Source organism: Eschrichtius robustus, chromosome 11 (genome assembly GCF_028021215.1).
Source record: "Eschrichtius robustus isolate mEscRob2 chromosome 11, mEscRob2.pri, whole genome shotgun sequence".
Lineage (NCBI taxonomy): Eukaryota > Metazoa > Chordata > Mammalia > Artiodactyla > Eschrichtiidae > Eschrichtius > Eschrichtius robustus.
Genome location: NC_090834.1, coordinates 100648106 through 100666959, shown reverse-complemented (window position 1 = coordinate 100666959; position 18854 = coordinate 100648106). Strand labels below are relative to the sequence as shown.

Genomic DNA, 18854 nt, shown 5'->3' with positions numbered 1-18854 from the left:
CAAAACCAAATATAAATTATTTACAGTGTGGGATAGGTACTTGCCTTTCAGAGTCCCCTGTACCATTGACTTGCCAAGTACAATTTTAATACATCATGGCAGGTCATGTTTGGAACATCTAAACATATCACAAGCAGACAGTCCTGCTCGTTTCCCTCCATCCTTGTCTGTTGCGTTGCTCCCCACCCCACCTACCTTTTTGGTGCTCCTTTCCGCCCCTAACTCTTTTCACCCCTCTTTGGAACCACCTTTATGCCTCTACACGTGGTGATTAAGAACATGAAGATAAGATTAATAGAAATAGACTCTGTTTAGCTCCAGGGAAGTACAGGACAAAGGTAGTTCAGGCTTCCTCACAGATCTTAATGCATTTAGTTTGGTTCCCCACAGAAATGAAAGATGTGAAAAACTCAAACCTGAAGCTTTTAGTTTCCATTTAGCTCTCCTCTCTCCCCAAAGCATTTCTGTTTTCTTACAGACAAGGCAACAAAAAGTAGGAAAATTAAAGCTGGAATGACAAAGCTTTTAAAGAAAATACCTTCTTGGGACTTCCCTGGTGGCCCAGTGGTTAAAAATCTGCCTTCCAGGGCTTCCCTGGTGGCGCAGTGGTTAAGAATCCGCCTGCCAATGCAGGGGACACGGGTTCAAGCCCTGGTCTGGGAAGATCTCACATGTCGCGGAGCAACTAAGCCTGTGCGCCAGAACTCCTGAGCCTGCGCTCTAGAGCCCGTGCTCCGCAACAAGAGAAGCCACTGCAATGAGAAGCCTGTGCACTGCAACGAAGAATAGCCCCTGCTCACCGCAACTAGAGAAAAGCCCATGCGCAGCAAGAAAGACCCAATGCAGCCAAAAATAAAATAAATAAATTAAAAAAAAAAAACACCATTCACTTAAAAAAAAGAAAAAGAATCCGCCTTCCAGTGCAGGGGACGCGAGTTCGGTCTCTGGTCGAGGAACTAAGATCCCACATGCTGCAGGGCAACTAAGCCTGCGTGCCTCAATGAAAGAGCCTGCATGCCACAACTAAGACCCGATGCAGCTAAAAAAACTAAATTAAATTTTTAAAAAAAGAAAATACCTTCTTGTGTATTAGTCTTCCCACTGTCCTCCTGCAAGTGACTAGGGCCTGTGTGGAGGAAGACAGTGTGTCCTTTTTTTGTGTGCTTAAGTTTTCTTTCAAAAGTCTTTGGGTGACTTAGTAGGATGATTAATATCCTGCTTATGTGTTTGTTTTTTAAATAAATAATTCACTTTCCTTTTTCTCTTGGCTATGCAACTAAGGTTGTTCCTTAGCCCCCTATATATAGGGCTGCTATGTTCTCTGGGACCTAGATGTGTGTCCTTCATACTTTAATATAATGGCCCTTCTTAACAACCCCAAGCCTCCCTTTTTTTTTTTTTTAATTAATTTATTTATTTATGGCTGTGTTGTGTCTTCGTTTCTGTGCGAGGGCTTTCTCTAGTTGTGGCAAGCGGAGACCACTCTTCATCGCGGTGCGTGGGCCTCTCACTATTGTGGCCTCTCTTGTTGCGGAGCACAGGCTCCAGACGCACAGGCTCAGTAATTGTGGCTCACGGGCCTAGTTGCTCCGCGGCACGTGGGATCTTCCCAGACCAGGGCTCGAACCCGTGTCCCCTGCATTGGCAGGCAGATTCTCAACCACTGCGCCACCAGGGAAGCCCCCAAGCCTCCCTTTTGCTCTTTGTATCCTGGAGATTCCCCAGCTAGCATGCAGTATGAGTCTGGTCTCACAGGGTCACACACTAGCAGTGTTTCTCAACTGTTCCATGCAACATATTGGGAAACATGACTCCTTGGTCTTTTATTTACCCTTTATATCTTCCAGAATAAAACTAACAAGTAGACATTTAACTTGTTCTCTACCCTCCAAGGTAACAACTACTTCAGAACCCTCTCAAGACACACTGTCTCAATAAAAGTTTATACTGCCTAGATGGTCACATTTCTCAAGAGAGATAGACCATGGGCTCTGGAGTTAGAATCCCTCATGTAGATTATTTTAGCATCTAAATTCTTAGGGTAATCCCCACCTTAAATGTTTATAATGATACAGGATTGAATGAGGTGTTGTGAACTTAGAAAATGTAAGTTCCTTTCCACTTAATAACTTGATGATGTAGGCAGGTCCAAGAAAGTGCTTTTAGAAGTTCTTTTTGTTAGTGTAGACTTTGCATTAAAATGGTTGGGAGCATCATTACTTCATTAGCAAAACTGAAGACCAATTAGGTCCATATGAAAAGTCAAATTAAGTACTGAAGCACCCATTTTATGTCAGTCAAGAAATGTCTTTGTGTTCACGGAGGGTAGGTAGAGTGCAGTGTCTCACAGTGAGTTCTGGTTCTAGCTTTGTCTTTGAGAATTCTTACACTTTCCAGAGTAGACTTGGTGACTTTCAGCAGTTCTCTGTCTGTAGCCAGGGCCAGACAGAAAGTACAGTTGGCAGGAGTTGTAGATGGAAGTTTGTAGGAATTTGGGCAGCTTTTATAGAATCAATCTTGCAAGATTGTTCAATAATGTTCAAAAATGAAACAAACTGGCTTTGTGGTTCCTCTGTTTGCTTTTACCTTCAATTAACTTTCCCATCTTCCGATTTGTTGTTGGTTTCAGTGGTTCACCACCGTCCTGGGGCCACCAATATGCATTTATACAAGGCAGGAACTTGGGGTTGCCTTTTAAGAGCTTTATGCCTGGCACCAGCCTATTCAGGAAGGTTGGTCTGGGGAAATATCATGGCCTCTTCACATTAACAATATGATCGTTAATTGCTAAAAGGATTATACAACCTTTAGCTTTATTGTAGTTTCCCACCCAAAAGCAGATGCTAAAAAATGATTGTTTTGATGACCTAGCTGTGCTGCAGTTCAACTTCATAAATCCTAGTCAATGTTTTGCTGTTTGTTGTGACATTTTGTGGTAAGCCTCTTCTTAAGCCTTTTAGTACTTTAGTTCTCCATTTTTAAGTTGATGGTGTTCTTAAATTAACTTTGAGATGTGAAATGTAATTTATCGTTAAGGTATTGTATACTTTAAAAATGGGAGAGGGAGACTTCGTTTTTTATCTTCAGTCTTGGTGACAAAGGGGCTTTTCCTTGGAAAGAAGCTACATATTTGGGATTATGAGAAGTATAGGCATGGCCCACTTATTTTTCTTTCCTTGGTTTTTTAGAGTGAAGACAATAGTCCAGAGAGGGAGGTGGAAAGCTACAGGTATGGGCTAACTGCTGGATGGTTGTGCTCTGTGGTTTTCTTTTTAACCTTCTTGCATGAGGCCTGTTTTGCAGAAGTGAAAAAATTGCCTTCAGAAAGGTGATGGCTTTTTTCCTACATTATGGGATAAATTTCCTGTTCCTAGGAAGCTCGATTTTTTTTTTTTTTCCTCTTTTCGAACTCTTTCTCCTCTTTCTCCTTAGCTGTTTCCCAAGGCAGGCTTATCTCCCATTTGAACTAGCTGCTGCCTAGTTCTAACAGTTGGGGCTGGGCAGAGGTGGGGGGGGGTAGGGTATGTATGTGTATGTATGTACATCTGCACACAGCAGCTGCCCAGCTAGCTTTCTTTCCCCTTTGCACTTCATAGCTGGAAGACCCCAAGTAAACAAGAACAACGATGAGGACAGAATGTAGTGGATTTCACACAGATAATATTACCCTCCTGGAACCAGAAGTTGTTCAACATACTGATTTTTAAATCAGCACTGGAGCCTAAATAAAGCTTAAGCTTACAGTATATTGTTATCAACTAACAATTACACTTAAGTTCCAGAACTAGTTTGGGACCTGAAAATATGACCTGATTTGAATGGTGGTCACAATTTGACAGGACAGTTCATTTGGTCAGGGTTAGTCTGAGAAACTCCAAGGAAGGCTCTGAGCTTACACTTTTGCTGAGAGCACTAAGCACGGAAGAATGTCTTTCTGCTAGTCCTTTGACACTGACTGGGGAGATGATAGTAGTGATTAAGGATAGGGAGAGGAAATGGAAAACTTAGATTTCAAAAAAGGTAAATTTTCTTCCCTTCAACCTTGTTCTATCTTCTCATATACCATATATGATAATTTTACAGGCAAACTAGCTTGCACACAACAATTACTAAACTTAGTGCTTTTTGTCTTACAGTGGTTTTAGATTTGGAATGGAAGTTTTTTTTTTTTTTTTTTAAACTGGAAACTCTAACTTTATCCAGAGAAGATATGCTTTACAATTCTTGGAGGTATCTTAACAACCTAAAATGAAACTCCTGTCACAGAATTTGGATGCATTTGCTCACAATCTGGAAATACCATAAGCCCTAGGGAAGGAGGAAGGGGGCTTTCTGCCCACATCCTATCAGCAGGCCTTAATTACTAGAAGTGGTTGAGCCTAGCCAGCAGGGCACACAAGACCAAAAAGCAAAAAATGCAGGCGGGAGGCCCAGGAACAAAATCCAACTTGCAGAGATCCTTGGTGGGCACCAGTGTTTTTCAGATTTTTAATTTATTGCCAGGTTTTAAACATGGGGGGATTTCAGATAGAAATGGAACTTTTTTTTTTAAACAATAATTCTATTCCTTCTTTTCTTTAAAACCCTCTCCGCCCTTTCAGGAATTTTTTCATTGTATAGATTCTCATGGAAACTCAACAAAGGTTTTTTGTTTTGTTTTAAATTATATTTAACTGTCACATTTTTGCAAAAAGTCTCCCACAAAGTGAGATGTCACAGAAATAATTAGCAATTTAGGTCAGTATATTTTTGCATATGCAAGGTACTAGCTTGGGAGTTTTAGGGGACCCACTAATTACATTAGAAGTACTAAATTTTGGAAATGAAATTCAAGTCCATAAAGGTTTTAGGCTAAATTTTAAGTTATTCTGGTTGGTTATTTTCAAGTGGTATCAATTGGTTGCTTCTTTTCTACATCCCTTATGTACCATTTAACTGCCAGAAGCTCTGGGGGGTGGGGGGGGGAAAGCCAGTCTACTTAACTGTCTTAGGTTATGACTTTTCCCTAGGTTTTTGTACTTTTCCTTAAATAGACTAATGATGGGGATTTTTAATGACATAGGCTCTCTTTTATAATTTAGTAGTAGGCTCTAATTTCCTCTATGCTCATATAACCATACTGCACATTTTTGCCCTTTAAAACACATTTAGATTATTGAGATGGAAGTATAAAATCCCTTCACCTGTCACTGATTTCCCTGGTTACATCAGTCAAGATAGACAGCCTGTCGTTTGCACCTACCACCTGGGCTTTTTTGCTCAACTATGCTTTACTTTGCTCTTTCACTCTTTTAACAAAACAAATGCTGTGATTTCTAGCATTTCTCTCTTCTAATCCAGTTTTTTTTTTTTTTCTCTAATCCAGCTTTTAAACTGTTTATTCCCTTCTGATATTCTTTTTTTTTTTTGGAATTTTTGAATTTTATTTATTTTTTATACAGCAGATTCTTATTAGTTATCTATTTTATACATCTTAGCGTATATATGTATACACTATGTATATGTATGTGTATATGTATACTCAATCTCCCAATTCATCCCACCCCTTCTGATATTCTAAATGCAGGGTGTGCTATTCTTTGGAGGGTTTCCCTTATCCTCTGATCATTTTTAATGATTTGGGTTATTAATGTTACAGCAGGCTGATAGCGCCTACCCTCACACAATTAGACTTTAAATTGTTGCCCTTAGAAAAAAGTAGAGAATATTCAAGGCAAAGAAAACTGAGACAGCCAACCAGGGACAGAAGAGAAAACCATGAGTGTAAATTCACAGACATGTGGTAAAAAGAGACTGAGGGAAAGTTAAGGCCTTCTTTTGCAGTGGACCCTGGGTTATAAGCCTGGAATGTGTTTCTGAGCAAGAAATTTTAAAAAACAACTACTTATGGACAGTTTTCTGTGAATAACTTTTAATTCTACTTTTTAATTTCCCCCTAACAGCTGCATTTTTGTATTTCTATAATTGTTTTTTTATCATCACTTAACTTTGTAACCCTTTTCTAAAATTGAGTGACTTGTGATTAATTTCTGTTCTTTCTCTTCACACAAGCATGTTGAATTTAATTATACTGAGATAATTCTTGTGACCTGCCTGAAGAGAATCACCCTCCCTCATGTAATAACATTTCCATCTTGTAGGTTTTAAAAACAGTGCAGCCTTATAAATCGTAAATGAATTTTAAAACATTACAACCTTTGGCTTGGTAAAGATTACTGTAAGGAGTGCACATCTTTCATACACTGAGCAGTACTCTTTTGTTATAGATGTGATTCTGATTAAAATAGAGATGTAATTAGTAGTCATGTATTTTTAGTGAGTAATAAAAGCATAACAACCAGTGGCCTTCCTGAAAACTTGATTCCTTTTTAAAGGAATCCTTAAACTAAAAAATCTAATTTGGTTGTTAACTGGCCTCACAAAGTTGCTCCTTAGTCTAGGTAGTTCTCTATAGGAAGAGGCTTGTGATCGACTCCAGTGTACTTAGAAACAAGGACCAGCCTAACCAGTAACTCAGCCAGCCCCAGCCTGGGTTAACATCTTCTTTTTGTCTGGCAGTCAGGGCTTGGTGAACTGTGTGTGCTGTGTGCCAGCTGCACAGTCTCCTCTCACTTGCAGCCTGTGTCTGCTTCCTCTTTTAATAGGGTGGAAGAGAGCTCCTCTGTCACTTCTGTCTCTAAAGTAGTAGATCAGATGGGCAGGGGCTCTGAAAAAAACAGAAAAGCAGTTATCTGCTATTTTAGTTCTAAATGTTGGGTGGTTATGTCTGGATATTGGACAGAAGACACAGTTTCTACCTTCCTCAGTCAGATGCAGACAGGTGTCAGCCATCGTTACACAGACTAGAACATTTAGGCCTGTGCCATGACATTACTGCCTTTCATTATTTTTTGTTAAAGTCATTCTCTGTGTTTAGGAGTTCATCTGTTTACCTCTTTACAGGCTGAACATAACTTCTTTTTTTCAAAGTTCCCTGTATTGTGAACTGAGCTTGAGTGAAGTGAAGTCTTTGAGGTAAGGCAACCCTAATGATAAAAATGGAAAGAAGGCCTGTGAAATTTGGGAGCCTTCAGAGATACAGTTTTAGAGTCACTGCCTAAATATTGAAATGCCACCATTTGTTGTTTGGAGGGATGTGGAGCTAAATTGAGAATGGGAGTACCACATCTGCCTTGACTGCTAAATATATCCATCTCTGCTGCTCACCCATAATAGAATTTTTATGTGCACATTCATTAATCTTGGTTTTAGGAACAGTTTAAAAGAGGGCAGCCGCTGAAGAGACTTAGGCTACATTCCTGTTTCCTTCCTTTAAGTGTTTGAGTATTTGTCCCTGGTAGGCCCCAGTTCTTTTTCATTATTATCACTGTGGTGGCTTTTGTTTAGTTTTCTTTTGTTTTTTGTTTCTCTAGAAAGGTCAAACTACTGAAAAAACAGTGTTCCTTAGTACTTTATCAAGAGGCAGAATATACTATTCCATTTTTATTTTTCACTTTTTAAATTTTCTGGCAAATTAAGATTCAGAATTAGTAAAGAAGTTTTGCCCTGTGCTATCTAAATGAATGTCAGTGAAACAGCAATTTTTAAAGTTTTCACTGTGACGAGGAACCATTAGGTAGCATATTTTGCTCTCAAGACCATCAAGAAAGCAAGGTTGGTCCAGTGCAGGTAGTAGTATAAGAGCAGTATGTTTCTGGTGGCCAGTTCTTCAGCCAGCTTGCCTCTGGCCTGCTTCTGATGGATGGTCTGAACCATTAAATGACTCTTCTGAGGTTAGTTTGGAACCTAAATAGTGCGTTCGTTGCTGTCTTTGGCACGTGGAAAATAAGTTCAAACCAAGGCTAACAACCCAGTTCTTTCTAAAAACATTTTCAGACCACATGAAGTGAACTTTTTTTTTTCCCCTTTTCTTTTGCTTCAGGTAGTTTCAGGCTTTGGGGGTCCTCAAAAACTGATTCTCAGGGAGGAGTTTGGAAGATGTGAAACAAGCTTGTGTTTCTTCTGCTCTGTTAGCCACTGCTATCTTCATGGATCTGACACTCTATTTATCTGACAGTGCACTTAGTACTGCTTCGCCAGGGAAAATCACACAAAACAAGCCTGGCGCATCAGCACTTTCATTGTGTGCTGGGCTGAGCCTCCCTTCACATGGTCACATCCCCCTTTTAATCCAATACTCCCTTCCCCTTCCCCAGTCCTGCCTGTTTCTGTGGCACTTATTGCTGGTTTCCCTGAGCTCCTGTTTCCACTTTGTGTTTTTTGTGGGGCCCAGGAAGCTAAAGCTGTGTGTATTTGTGGATCAAACAAGTGCAGCAAGTTAATAACATTGGCTTCTGAAGGGGAGAGTGAGGTGATGGCTGCGTTTAAGTTGGATTTCCTTCCAGAAATGATGGTGGATCATTGCTCTTTGAATTCCAGTCCCGTGTAAGTATTTTTGTTGTCTCATTTTTATCATAAGTAGAGGAACTGGGCTGTTTTCTTTGTTATTTGATAAAACTGGTCCCTTTCCTTAAAAGAGGGAAGAAAAAATTGGGTGAGGAAGCCAAAGTCCACACTATTGTTATTTTCTATTGTAGTCTGATTCTCTCTCATTATTGCTGATTTCCTCTAGCTATAAAAATTTTGTACATAAGGATGCATTTGATATATGACCGGCAACATCAGCTCAAGTGTGCTGGCTCCAGTCCCTTTAAGCTGTAGTTTTCCCATCTGATAGATTCCAAGGTATTTTTTTAAACCATAGTTTTATTACTTTGGGTTGGGTATACAACTTCAGATAATGTTTTGGGAAGCTATTTATTTGTATGTTTGTTTATTTTTAATGATCAAATTCTTAGACTCCTATCACAGAGGACTGGTAGCTAGGGTGTATTTAGTAGTATATACAGGACGCTGTATTGCCATGTAAACTAGTCCTGAACCTTGATTTCCACACCCCCCAATCTAGTTGAAAATGCAACACAATACATGATTCTGGGGACATCATATGTGCCCCCCCAAAGGGGGGCAAACTGGATTAATCTTGGTTGGGAATTTGCCTTAATAAATTTTGAATGTGGAAATGAGAAACCTAATCAGTTTGCAGTACTAGGGTTCAAGAAGTGACACTGCCATTGTATGCAGCTAAAACACCAACCTGGCTCTGAGTTATACCTATAGGGGGCCTGAATTCTGGGCTTTGTAGAAAAGAACACACTTCTAACTCTTGATTTCAGTTTCTTTAACCAGGCTTCATAGTACCTTGGAACCTAAGTAAAAGAGCCTTAGGTTATTCAAAGCCAAGAATATTAAATGGTAGACTACTCCCTAGATAACAGTAGTGCAAGTCTTTGAGATTAGGCCTCCATGTGCAAATCAGTCTGCCCTGGGATTAGGTGTAACAGGTGTTGTAATAGCAGATTCTCAACAGTTCTTTGTGGAATAGTTTGTTGGGGGGGGGGGGCTCAAAGTTATGTGGCTTGCTGATTTGGGATGGATCCTATGCCTTCTCTATAGTCTCCAAAATAATGGTAATTTAGATGTGTCTTTTTATGAGAGTTCTCTTTACTGCTAAAATAAAACTTTGTCAGTAGATTACAGGTGAAATCACAATGAATCCATCATAAAGACTTAATACATAATAAAAATATTCCCATGTACCAGATATATGGTCCCTAGAAATAGGACTTTGTGGCTCAAATTATCTTTCACTGTAACACTTTTCTCTCTCTGCGTTGCAACTGCCTAGTGTTCAATCCTTAGATACAGCATTTTTCCTCAGCCTGTTTCTCATCTTTTACAAGGTCGACCTAATTCAGTATCCCATGAAATCTGGATCATGGACCACTGTGTGAAAGTCACCTGGAGTATAAAAACGCAGGTTCTGGATCCATGCCCAGATACTCTCATGCTAGAATGGGCCCAAGAATCTATTTTAACAATGTCCCATGTGGTTTTTGTGTACACTTAAGTTAGAGAACTAATGGACTGAATACAGTGCTCATTCTGAGTACAGGTAATCAGGGAGTACACTGTTATATTATTTTTTCCCAAGAGCTTTTGCATTTGTTTTAGCCATCCAGCTTCACAGAAGCTTTGTGAGGTTAATTGGGCATAAACTATTGCCCCTGTTTTACAGATGAGAAACCCAGTTGAGAGAGGCTATACCTGACTTGACTGATGACAGTTGGTATCAACCTTGGGCCTAAAATGCAAGTTTAATGATAGCCTCTGTATTTTTGCCCCCTAGACCTGGCTGCCTCAGGTGTCATTAAGCAGTTAACCATCAACGCTTCTCATTATTGCAAGTCCTCTGGCCCACTCCCATGGGCACCACACACCCAAACCCCACAGAGTTGGGAAGAAGAAAGTTCTACAGAATGGTGTGTGCTTGCCACCTCTTTCTTGGATTCTCAGCCCTTCTTTTCACTCATACTACTTTAGCAGTAGGCTTGATAATCATTAGTTTTCTCTCTGAAGTGATATTGCCTGGGAATATGATCTAGCAATGTATCTATTCCAAAATTTCTTTACAACAGAGAAAAATTGCTGGAGGAGCTGTGGAAGGGCTGGGGGGACCTGATCCCTAGTTCCCTTTCTTATTTATAATAATAGATATTACAGATACTTATTATTTGTAATAAATAATACTCTTCAGCTTCCACTGGTTCCTTTTACTTTGCTTACACACTAGGTCATAGGTGTTCTCTAGGGATTGTATCTCAGACCTTTTCCTCTTAGCTTTCCCATTGCTTAAGGGGGCACTGATGTGCTTCTCTGATTCTCAGATCTTTATCTATCCCCCAGATGTCCCTCGAGTTCTATGACTTTGTTCTAAATACTGCCCATTGGATACCTCCACCTGGAGATCTCCCCATGTAAAAACAGTTCCCCAAACTGTCTGTACTAGAATCCAAGAGTGATCAGTAATTTCTTTTCCTCATCTCCTTTATCGATTATCTCCAAGTTGTAGTGAGTCCTGCCGCCCAAATTTCTCAACATTGCGGGAATGGTTCCTAATCTTAGGATCTGGTTTGTGCAAGAGCCTCCTGATCTGCATATTTCCCCACTTTATTCATCCTCTAGATTATTGCCAGATGTCTTTTAAAAGACAAATCTAATCACCCCTTGTTTAAAAATCTTGGAATAAAGTTCAGCCCTATCAGTATAACATGGAAAGCCATTTCCTGGGTCTCTCCAACCTCTTTATTCTCATCAATTTTCTCTTTCTAATTTTTAAAAAATATTTTTATACTCCCTCCCCCCCCACACTTTCTCAAGTCCTTTTCCTACCTTTCTAATGTTATCTCACTCTTCTCTCCCTTCTGAGTCCTTACCATTTCCTCATCACCCCTTAGACTTTCATACCTCCATGCTACATAGCACTTTTTCCAGCTGCTTACTCCATTCAGCTTAAATCCCTGTGCACACACACCCCCTGCCCCAAATAAGTTAAACCATATTAGCCACTTTTTTCACAGAACTTCTATAAATCTGTTAAAACATTTGTAGCATATTGTAGTTGTGTCCTTCCACTTGTTCAGTGCCATTGTCTACAGGGCCGGTATTGCTCAGTCCGCTTTTATAGCCCCTATAGTGTGTAGTATCTGATACACAGCAGGAGCTTGGGAAGTACAGTTGAATGAATGATAAACCCTGTGAGGTTTTTTTCTTAATAATTAGAGATGATTACTGAGATAAGGTCTTCAGACGTTATCTCTCTTCCTCAGGGAAGAAGGCTGAAAACCTTCACAAGCAGATTGTTACTGTTCTGTCGTTGAATGGTGACTTAAAAATCTTTATTGATAGCTTTTTCTAGTACCTAACACCTCAACTAACAGGAAGATCTCCCTTTATTCAAATTAAAATTCCTTCCTTCCTTCCAGCATAGATGCATCTAGTCTTGTTCCCCTAGAGAACATCTAGTGAGTAACTTATGCCAGTGTTTCTGGGTCCTTTTCATTCTGATGTTCTTCTGTGCCAGTTTTTCCACAGCACATTGTGAGCCAGAGGACCTGGTAGGGGTGGGTGGTGGCTGGAGATTGGGATGCGACAAGTATTTATGCCTGCTGGGGAGGTGGAGGGGTTGGTAAGTATTTGAAATTTTTCTGTTTGTATAATGAGCAAATGGAGGTCAACAAGTAATGAGAAGGGGAGAGTGAAAAAACTGAGTTATTAAAGGTTTTGGAAATGATGTTTTAAACAGATGTGAAGGTAGTATTTGCCAACCCGTCTGACTGCAAGGAACAGATACCACTCAAGCTAGCATATATGAAAGGGTTTTCTTGTAAGGACACAAGTGGACTGGACTATAATATAATCAGGAACTCTACAGCTGAAAGACCCAGAAACTCCATCTTTTTGACCCAGGGCACACGTTCTGCTCTGTCTGCATGCGCTGCTGCTTCTATTCTTCATCTACCAGATAATTTTGGTTGCAGCACGGCTTGGCTTTGCCATTGCCCTTCCAGGCTGTCTTGACACCCCCCCAGAGCATTTTCATCCAACAAAAGAAACCCTGTACCCATGAGTAATCATTCCCTCCCTTTCTCCCTACCCCTAATCCCCATTCCTAGGCAACCACTAACCTACTTTCTGTGTCTATAGATTTGCCTATTCACTTCACATAAATAGAATCACACAATATGTAGCCTTTTGTGATTGGCTTCTTTCACTTAGCATAATGTTTTCAAGCTTCATCTATATTGTAAGCATGACTCCTATTATCTCTTGCCACTGCCCTTTCATCTTATCAGCTTAACTCGTGCTGTCCCAAGTTGCAGCTTTTCCTCTTCCAACTTCACTGACTGCCTGTTTCTGTTAACCCGTTCTAGATTCTGTAGAGCAGTCCTGTGCAATAGAACTTTCTGTGGTGTTAAAAATGTTCTTCTGGGAATTCCCTGCTGGTCCAGTGGTTAGGACTCTGGGCTTTCACTGCCGAGGGCCTGGGTTCAGTACCTGGTCGGGGAACTTAAGATCCCCACAAGCCATGCGGCTAGAAAAAAAAAACAAACAAACTTGTGTCTCTGCTGTCCTATGCAGTAGACACTGGTCACATGTGGCTAGTGCAATCGAGAAACTGGATTTTTAAAATTAAATTTAAAATAGTCACCTGTGGCTAGTGGCTATTGTGTTGCTCAGTGCAGCTATAGAGGATCTTGATTAGCCAGGCCTATCTTTCTGTTTTAAGCATAGGCCACAGTCTTAGGTTTCCAGCCAGCCAGTGAATCAGCTTGTTGGGTTAAGATCCACCTCCTGGTCTAGTCATCTGGGGCCAAGGAATGGGAAAGAAGTGGGATAGAACATTAACTCTGCCCTCTGAGCTGGGCCTGGTGCTGGGAAGTTTTGATAGGAGAAAGAGAAGAGAGGGTTTAAGAGTTTTGAATGGAAGTGTGCTTTGAAAATAAAGCTCTTTGTTTTCCCTCCCCTGTCTCTTCCAAACTGGTTGTTTCATTTTCCTATGGCATGTTCCATCGAGAATCAGGTAGACAAGGCAGCCTCTGGTCCTGATCTCTCATAGTTTCTCATTCTTAATGATTCGCCAGTTGCTGGGTCAGAAACATAAAAAGAAGTGGGTTGGTGTCATGCCTCTCCCCTAAAATACTTGCTGCTTTCTCATCTCCCTTCATCCCTCATTGCTGCAGGCCATGCTTTTCCTCTCTTCCATCCTACTCCCAGGTTAATACTTCACTGAAGTACTGTCAGTACTTCACAGACGATAAGAATTTCCACAGACTTGTCCCTTAGGAATGACAGGGACAGTATAGATACTTCTCCAGGGTCTGCTGAATTCATTGGTTCTTGAGTGAACATAATAAATACATATAATTTATGATCAATGACTCTGAGGAACTCTCATCAATGGGGAGGTAAGGCACAAATTTGAGAATGTATTCAGTGATATGTAGACTGAATGCCATACCCAGATGTTGTGGGATCCTTGGCATATCACACTGGGAGTCTTGTCTCCCCAGGTGACTCTTTTATGCAGTGGTTACTTTTAAGGACAACATGCATACTGGGAGTATGTGTGGAAGGTTCAGAATGGAAGAGCATTGTTGCTCATCTCTTCAGACACAATAACAAGTTTATGAGAAAGTTTGTGACTGCTTATTACATATGCATAGGTACACATGTGGTTGCTTTTCTCTTTTTTATCTCTAGCTGATATTGGCACTAACTGTGTCTTCATGTGCTCCAAAGAAATACCTCATGTTTTCCTTTATTCACTGATATATACCACATCTAACACAGTGCTTGGCCTGTATAAATAAGAGCTCAGTATTAATTGGAGGAAGAAATAAGTCAGTGCATAACTCCAGTTGCATGATGTCCACTGCATCTTGAGCCTGGCCTGATCATTTGCTGTGCTCTAGAAGTGCTTCTTAAACTGGTGAAGGACCATGTCCTGTCCCTCCCACCACCCAGCTTGTTAAATACAATACGACAATTTCATAGAAAAACAAAATAATGAGGTGTAAGCTTGCATTTGCATATCTTTTAAATATTCCATAGAACATACATAAAATTATGCAGTGTGATTGCTGTAAAAGTTTCTAATGGTTAAGTTTGAAGATTGCCCCTGGTCCTTGGGGGATTCTTCTGGCTCTTGAATTGGTATACACGGCGGGAAGGGGTGATTCATGCAGTAGGTGGACATGAAGAAATGGAGAGGGATTTGGAGAGTAAAAAGAGAAAGGAAAGGCACTTGTCTGGAATGCTGAGTCTCCACTGAACTTTTGGGTAAATCACAATTCACATATACTGACTGTGTTTATGCTTTTGCACTAAACAGTGATATATTTAGTTTAGAAACGGCACATGAATACAGAAGGAAGGGACAAATTGAGCGCGGTTGCCTCCAATGTAATACAAACTAATAAACTCCTGCCTCTTTTCAGAAATAACTGTCTGCTTCCTTTATAGTCAAAACATTCTATGCACCATTTATTTGGGTTCTGTGTTAACCCTCCCTAGAATAGAAATGTGATTAAACTTAGTGACGTTTTAATAAAATACTAAAACTGGTAATTAAAGTTGTTGGGAATGGGTTGTAGGGAGTGACACCCATTTTTTCACTAGTCATAGGACTTTTTAAAAAAATTCATGGTAGAATGATTTCTGTTAGAATATTGGGATTAGGCTTCTAGAAGCAGCTATATTATATTTGTGCAACAACTTACCATACATGGTTTTAAATTAATAAAGGAAAACTAATAAAACAATGTATTCCAAAATACTTAAAAAGGAAAAAAGAGTAGGTTCATCTTGTGACAGTCAAACAGTCATAGGAGATAATATCTGCTCTTTAATTTGTGAGCCCTCTTTGTGCACAGCATGCATTTTTATAAAGGTTAGTTGCTTAAATGGGGGAATTGTTGAGAACAAGAAGTTCTTCCCATCCCACATCTGAGTAATTACTTTGAATCAGGCACCATACCAGATGTGGCTATAAGAATGAATAGGAAATAAAACAGTTTCTGCCTTCAAGGAGCTCTCAGTCTTGTTGGGAGAGGTAGACAGAGCCAGATTATGCTAAAATGTGTTAAATACTACAGTGAAGTTGGAAATTTAGTACTATTTGAGTCCTGATGAAATTGACTAGTTAACCTGAAAGAGTATGGGGAACCTGCACAGACGTAGCAGCAAGGGTTGATCTGTATGACATTTGTCTTAAAGCTTTAGATGTTTAGTTAGTGCTAGATTCAGCACAGGTGACATGAGAATAGCCCTGTATTCAGTTACAAGAGATTTAGGAATTTAACAGAGGTTGAACTACTGGATTCAGCATTCTCAAGGATCTTCAAATACTATTCAAAGGATAGCAGTGGTGAAAAAACTGTTGTTTTTCCTTTAAAGAAAAGTGGCATTTTATTTGGGATTGAATATTAGAACATGGCACATTTGAACATGATGATGTGATGTCTGGATTTAGCAAACACTAACAAAAGTTAAACATGCTAACTATTTGGAATTTAAGTTGTTATTGGTTTGGATACGTGCTAAGAATAAGATCATTCTTATGAAAGGTGGTAGGAGAAGGACTTTGATTCATTCTGAGTGGAAACATTTACAGTGCAGGAGTTCCCCATGGTTCTTGGCAGTGGCAGGGGTAGGAATGAAGTTATTTAAGTAGGAGTGTTACAGGTTTGATGTGATGGGATTGGAGGAATTTGTGGACATTATAATGGTTACAGTTGGTAAGGGAATTAACTGGTACAATCTTGGAGAAATAGCAGTAAATTGGATAACTTAGACACAAAAAACCCTAGAATGATGACATCATTGTTTTTGTTTATATAACAGTCATTTGTGAAAGTTTAAGAGGCAAAGCTTTGTTTTGATTTGGGGGCTCACTCAAGAGCATCAGGATTATGCATGAGACAGCAACATCCAAAGGCTAACATTCTGGTCAGTTCTTAGCTTAGGCCTTGGAAATCATGTGCTTCTGCTCTAATATCTACTGAAAGAAACTTTTCACCCATCATCGTGTAGATTGAGAATCCTGAATCTTATCCATAAGCAGTAGTCCTTTGTGATTTTATGGAGATTTTAAAAAGTTTTATTAGCTACGCTTAAAAATGATTAAAACTTGCTTTAGGAACTTTACCTCTTAAGTTCTTCTGAGACTTCTCTAGCTAGACGAGGAATGACTGACACTCAATTCCTTAGTTAAAGCCCAGGGTGTCCTAATCAGAATGGTGACTTTAGTTTGGGAATCTAATGGAAGGGGTGGCGTAGTGAGGGAGGACCAGGGAACTTTGGTAAATTGAATGGAAGTAGTGAAAGGAAGTAGAATTTTTTTCCCCTACTTTATCAGGAAGTAGTTGAGACCTTTAAAGAAAAGAAGATTCTCTAGGAAGCAACATGAATACATAATAGAAGTTTTATTTTATTTTACGCAGCTCAAAGAAAATGAACGGCACCCTGGACCACCCAGACCAACCGGATCTTGATGCTATCAAGATGTTTGTGGGCCAGGTTCCAAGGACCTGGTCAGAGAAGGATTTGAGGGAACTGTTTGAACAGTATGGTGCTGTCTACGAAATCAACGTCCTAAGGGATAGGAGCCAAAACCCTCCTCAGAGCAAAGGTAAGGGCTTTGACTTTTATATGTATTTTTAATCATGTGCATGCTCTCTCTCATTGCCAGAATGCTCTTGTGGTCATACAGGGGGGAAAAAAACCTGTCATTTTGTTGTAGCTATATCTCCGAGTCCAAACACGTTTAATGGCTTAAAAGTAAAAACTTAAGGTGACATCATGAGGATAATTTGTAAATTGGATCTTAGGCAGTCCTTTCTGAGATCTGTAAATTCAAGAGACAGAATCATGTGAGTGTCTCATTTGATCTTGGGAGTGGAATGACAAAAATAAAGTTGAAGTAAACCAACCACATAGGTTTTCTTTAGTATTTTGGCTAGAGTAAGTGGAAAGAGAAAGAGTGTCCAGGTACCCGTGGGTTTCTGTTAGTGTTACAGAGGCCTTCTGGGATGGCTTAGCAACTAGGAGCAACTTGTTTGTAGGTGACCTGTTGTAGCCTACAAAATGAACAGGAGAAGAAAGGCAAGCTGCTTCCAGAAATACCCAGCAGAGTGGAAGTTTTATAGGCCTGATAGTAGATAAGGTGTTAGCTTTGCCCCATACCACATAGATATACACTTGTTTTCCCAAATGACCCATTTCAGAGTAATTTTCTGTGAAAGCTGTTCTACAGTGCAGATGTACGCAAGCATGATTTTATGTTTGAAACCAGCTTAATAGCAGAGGACCTAGAAGCTGAAGAATTATTTTCTCTTTGTGGCATAGTTAACCAAGAATATAAAGTATTATAGTTCCTGAAAATGATTGTCAATATAATATGCAGTAATTTAAAATCTTAATTGCAGGGTGATTTTGAAAGAAATCTGTACCATATCTTATGGGACTATGGACCCAAGATTTACAAGACATACTTCCCCCCTCCGATCCCCGTTAAAGATACAGAGCACAAAATCTCCAGATCTCCTCAGTCAAGTGCTGTGTGCTGTTAGACATGTGATGATATTTGATGAAAACCAAGAGTCCAAAAAAAGATATTGAGGTCCTTGCTCTTAAGTCATTTTATAACTTAATAAATGATAATTATGTTTGAGGCATATGGTAGAAATGGGCTACAGTGTAAGGCTTGTTCTGTGAAAGAACGATTTGTAGACTACAGGCTGCAAGAGTGCAAGGCCTCTGTCTATCTGGTTTGTAGCTGAGTCTTCTTGCCCAGCACACTACCTGGTGCTCCAAGTAGGGCAGGTTGAATGGCATGGTGACGTGACCTTTGTAAGGAAAGTCATCTTTCCCAAAGAAGTTATACGAGCAGTTAAAGAAGAATTTTAATAAAACCAGGAGACTACAGTAATGAAGAAAATGATAGAAAATCTTTTTCTTCCCCCCTGCTAGGTTTTCTCCATCTCCCTCCCTCCACCCCCACCCCCACCCCCGCCCCAATTTTAATAAACCCAGCCCTCTCTTTTAATTTTCAATATATACCTGGAGGAGGGAGTGCTCTAGGAATTATCTGCTTTCAAAGGACTGGTTTGATTTCCTGAAGTGTTGTTTGTTGCAGGGTGCTGTTTTGTTACATTTTACACCCGAAAAGCTGCATTAGAAGCTCAGAATGCTCTTCACAACATGAAGGTCCTCCCAGGGGTAAGAAAGCTCCTACTAGTAAGTGGAACTGTGGTGGTTTTGACATATGGAACATACTTATACATTTCAGGCACACACTGAAAACCATTTGGGGAAAAGGGTGACTGCCACAGGAATTGATGTAAAGGAGGACATAAAGGGAATGTTTCAAAGAAGATAGGCTGAAAGTAATTCTCTTTCAACCAAGAGAATTT

General features: G+C 39.9%; 1 protein-coding gene across 19 annotated transcripts in view; it reads left to right on the top strand.

Moving 5' to 3' along the window:
• Positions 1–18854, top strand: part of CELF1 (CUGBP Elav-like family member 1) — a 79314-nt gene that overhangs the window by 32786 nt on the left and 27674 nt on the right. For 9 of the 19 annotated variants that reach the window (XM_068555555.1, XM_068555539.1, XM_068555545.1 and 6 more), the window contains 2 exons: positions 16884–17071; positions 18578–18660. In XM_068555555.1, coding sequence (XP_068411656.1) covers positions 16894–17071; positions 18578–18660 — 261 coding nt within the window. In that variant the 5' untranslated portion in view covers positions 16884–16893. Of the gene's footprint in view, positions 1–3188; positions 3230–6942; positions 7015–8272; positions 8425–16883; positions 17072–18577; positions 18661–18854 lie in introns of those variants that run through there. The other 10 variants (XM_068555544.1, XM_068555549.1, XM_068555552.1 and 7 more) reach the window with 7 other exon arrangements.